Source organism: Mizuhopecten yessoensis, unplaced genomic scaffold (assembly GCF_002113885.1).
Source record: "Mizuhopecten yessoensis strain PY_sf001 unplaced genomic scaffold, ASM211388v2 scaffold1749, whole genome shotgun sequence".
Lineage (NCBI taxonomy): Eukaryota > Metazoa > Mollusca > Bivalvia > Pectinida > Pectinidae > Mizuhopecten > Mizuhopecten yessoensis.
The window spans coordinates 37,229-41,639 of NW_018404202.1; the positions used below are offsets into that span (position 1 = coordinate 37,229).

At 36.7% G+C, this 4,411-nt stretch overlaps 1 protein-coding gene across 3 annotated transcripts in view; it reads left to right on the forward strand.

Moving 5' to 3' along the window:
• Positions 1-4,411, forward strand: part of LOC110440243 (DNA polymerase theta-like) — a 56,471-nt gene that overhangs the window by 23,159 nt on the left and 28,901 nt on the right. For all 3 annotated transcript variants that reach the window (XM_021483194.1, XM_021483210.1, XM_021483201.1), the window contains exons 11-13: positions 1,868-2,083; positions 2,727-2,869; positions 3,793-3,967. In XM_021483194.1, coding sequence (XP_021338869.1) covers positions 1,868-2,083; positions 2,727-2,869; positions 3,793-3,967 — 534 coding nt within the window. The remainder of the gene's footprint in view (positions 1-1,867; positions 2,084-2,726; positions 2,870-3,792; positions 3,968-4,411) is intronic.

Below are 4,411 nucleotides of genomic sequence, written 5' to 3' on the forward strand. Positions count from 1 at the left end.
ATCACACAGGGGTAATAGGAGTTCCTTATACATCACACAGGGGTAATAGGAGTTCCTTATACATCACACAGGGGTAATAGGAGTTCCTTATACATCACACAGGGGTAATAGGAGTTCCTTATACATCACACAGGGGTAATAGGAGTTCCTTATACATCACACAGAGGTAATAGGAGTTCCTATCACACAGAGGTAATAGGAGTTCCTATCACACAGAGGTAATAGGAGTTCCTATCACACAGGTACTGGTATCATTCATCCTACTAGGATGTCAGAGATGTGGGTGCCCTACAGTAGACATGTTATTCATGTCATTTCTTTCCATAATCAAAACTAATTTCCTGGGTTTGGAACCAACCTGGTGAACTTTTTCTCAAGGCAGGAAATAATTCACCAGGTTGGTCCCAACACTGAAAGGGAAAACTGTTAGACATTGGACGGAAAGGGCATCAATTTACTTTTTTGTTACCTTCAATCATCTATATGGATTACAAAATGCAACGCAACACATTTCAATTAGGATAACTTAAAACTTTTAATGGTAATGAATATGGAAATTTTGAACACTATGAACGTTGCAGTTGTGTTTTCTGAAACTGATTTGGAGACTTGTGTCATTGTCCTGTAGTTCTGTACCTAGTAGGAACAACATATAGTCTCATTTCTGTAAAACAGATATCTCCTACAGAACAATTCCAGGTTAAAGAATAATGATCATCAACAATTGGGCAAAATGTTCATCACCAAACCCTGTTCAAAATGTTAACTGCAATTACATTCATTCATTTGTTATTGTACACTAATGCAAGGGAGGTAATAAACTCCAGTAACAACAGAGTAGTCGCCCCTTACTACAGTATATACCAATATATCTCATGTTTGCATGTAAATTATGTAAACTGTTCTTGTCACATCTTTGTAAACTATGCTTACCATAAATGTTGATGTTATGTTGGCCCTGATTTAGTATCTGTAAACAGAATGTTATGTTGGCCCTGATTTAATATCTGTTAATAGAATGTTATGTTGGCCCTGAATTAGTATCTGTAAATAGAATGTTATGTTGGCCCTGATTTAGTATCTGTAAATAGAATGTTATGTTGACCCTGATTTAGTATTTGTAAATAAAATTCTGTATCTTGTTTAGTTGCCTAAAGCGTCAAGCACAGAGGACATTTAAAAACAATTTGTCTCTGCATTTGGTTTATTTAATTAACTACAGTTGGCCAACGTTTGTTACTACTGATAGGCAGGTTTTGTTTTTAGATATTAATTATTTGTAGTTAGTGGATAGTCTACATAGTGAATAAAAACATGATCAAGACTCCATTATTTAAATGGCCACTATTTCTTCTGATTGGTTGAGACCTTATGAGTTATGACTTGCATTCTGGTAATTGGTATTTGTCGGATACATACATGTGTAACTTCTGATTTTGCTTGATAATTTTGGGTGATATATATGGTCATGCACACAGCAGGACCCTTCCTTACCTGTCACTGGTCTAGTTTCCATTTGAAATCCTAAATTGTTACGCGGGTGTACAGTCAGTTTTCAAGAGCTAACAAACAAAAAATGACTGGATATAAGATATTAGTTAGTATCACAAAAATTGTCTGCTGTATCTACGAAAAACCAGTGTTTCAAAATGCTAGCTAAAGATTGAAATGTGCACGTGGGCGACATTCTATTTCTATTTCATCGTTAAACTTGATGTGGACCTGCTATATTAGAGCTAACAAGAGCTGTATTAAATGTACCCACTTTACAATACTCAGAGACTCCACATATCTAAAACATATCTCTTCTGTGATCCTAGATGGTAATAATGTTATTAAATGGTTGCATGGGAACAATGTTTTGCAGGATTAACGTTTGATGAACGGGACATAGTGGAGGGCGGGTTTCGTCAGGGAATTCTGAAGGTACTCATCGCAACCTCTACCCTGTCTTCTGGGGTCAACCTGCCGGCCAGACGGGTCATCATAAGGTCACCAGTTGTACATGCTGGTAAAATGATTGATTTCCTCACCTACAAGCAGATGATTGGCAGGGCTGGCCGCAAGGGAGTGGACACAGAAGGTATATATCGTCTTCATTATTTTTCATGAAAGTCGTCCAAGGTTTGGTTTCCTTTTAAGCAATGATTTGTCAACGCTATAGTCATGCCAGACAAAATAGTTCCCTATTCTTTATTACAGGCTTTGGCTGTGGTACGGGGATCCTTAAGTAATAAATCTCATTTAGAAATTCTGTGTGTTGAAGATGCCCAGTTAGTTTGTGATACTGAGTTATATTTCAATCATGAGAATGAGGTGATGCCTTGTTCATGTGATGTCATTGACATATTTCTGCAATATTTTGGTTTAGATACTGGCTTATTTTCTTTTCCGTGTGAATTTTGAAATCATAATAACATAAAATCTAATATTTAATGAAGAAGTAATTGTACACGGGAATATTTTCAACCCTCTAATTTCTGTCTGTGTCTTGCATATTCTGTGTTGATTTAGTTTTACTGAGATTTTAATTACTCTAGTATTGTATTGGACTCATTTATAATTTTACAAGTAATAGAAATAGAATGGGGGGGGGGCACAAGTTTCTTGTTTTATCTCATCAAACATGAGCTAGATCTCCAGATTAAAGTGATGTGATTCAAACATTACATTACCAGTACATGTGTGATAGTCTGTACTGACTTGTCATGGTTTTGATTGTCCAGGTGAAAGTATTCTGATATGTAAGGCAAACGAGAAAAGCAAAGCTGTGACCCTGGTCAGCTCCACGCTACCACCTGTACACAGCTGTCTGCTGAAGGACGAGGGACAACAGCTCAGCTCCAGCCTGAAGAGGGCCATTTTAGAGGTGAGAGACATCATGATGAAACGTATTTTATTTCACAGGTTTCATCAAAACTTCATTATTCCATGCACCATTGTAGAATAATTTTCTCCTTTTTGATTTTGCAACAGACAGACAGTTCAATGTGTAAAAAGGAGATACTGGAACATTCAGATAAAAGTCAGATTAATCATCATTATTTATGATTGTTACTAATTTCGAGTATCAATATTCTGGTAGTGTGATGGTCTAAGGGAGATAATCTTATGTGGAGTATAAGAGTAATAAGCAGTTTGAAATACAGTTTAGGAAATATTTAAGCAAACTTACGAAACTCCAAAAGTCCTTTAACTGCAAATTTCAGAGTGCATGGACTTGAACAGATTCTCACGACCCACATTTTTTTTTTTTACAAAACTACAAGAAACTGTAAATTAAGCTTTGATATTTTATCTATATAGTTTGTTGATGTTCAGCCAGTCTTTTTCTACTTCTCTTCCACACATTGTTTTCCATCTGAAGAGTATTTTTTCTATAACTTGATTTCTGTAGTTATAGTTATATATGTACTAAACAGTCCCTGAACATTAAACAAACAGCTGGTTATTCCTTATAAATGAGATATTTATATAATGGATAGTTTTATTTCACTCATTTCAAGTGCTTTCAAATGCTTCAAACCTGGGCAAACCAGCGCTGATAAATTTTCATGAGGCTGTAACTTTGGCTGTTATTACTGACTTGGTCGGTAATTTATAACAAAAGCATTTTTTTAGTGGAGTAACTACATACCCAACAATCCCCAAACCAAATTCAATACATGTACTATACAAACTGGTGGACATATCCCAGTGTGACGGTATACAGTACATTTGTACCAGATCCTTTTGTAACTGTGCTGATAAACCTTACACATGTCCTCTACATTGTGACGATGTTGTTTACAGATCGTGGTCAGTGGAGTGGCATCGTGTCCTAAGGATGTGGTGACCTATATATCCTGTACCATGCTGGCCGCGTCTCTACCCCCGGACGACCAACAGGCCACCACCATTATACACAACTGTATCACCTTCCTTCAGGAGAATGAGTTTGTGACGCTACAAAAGTCTACAGAAACAGGCTGGTGTTCCTTTATAGTATTCTACTGGTATTTGTTGTTCATGATAACTGATGGTTATTTCCTACTACCATAGCAATGTTAACGACTTATCTGCCTTAACTCATTCACCCCTGAAAACATGTTTTAACTCTTCTAATTCAAAGGTTGGAATAGTTCATTATGAAATTTCAGGGTTGAATGAGTTGGTAATAGTTAATATAAAGGACAAGATCGTAAGCATTTTCTTGAGAGATTGTTTGTATTAAGTAAGAAAGTTCCTTGTCGGAAACATGTGATGTTGTCAGTCTCTCCCAGGGTTCCTTTACTGCCTTGTGATGTTGTCAGTCTCTCCCAGGGTTCCTTTACTGCCTTGTGATGTTGTTAGTCTCTCCCAGGGTTCCTTTACTGCCTTGTGATGTTGTTAGTCTCTCCCAGGGTTCCTTTACTGCCTTGTGATGTTGTTA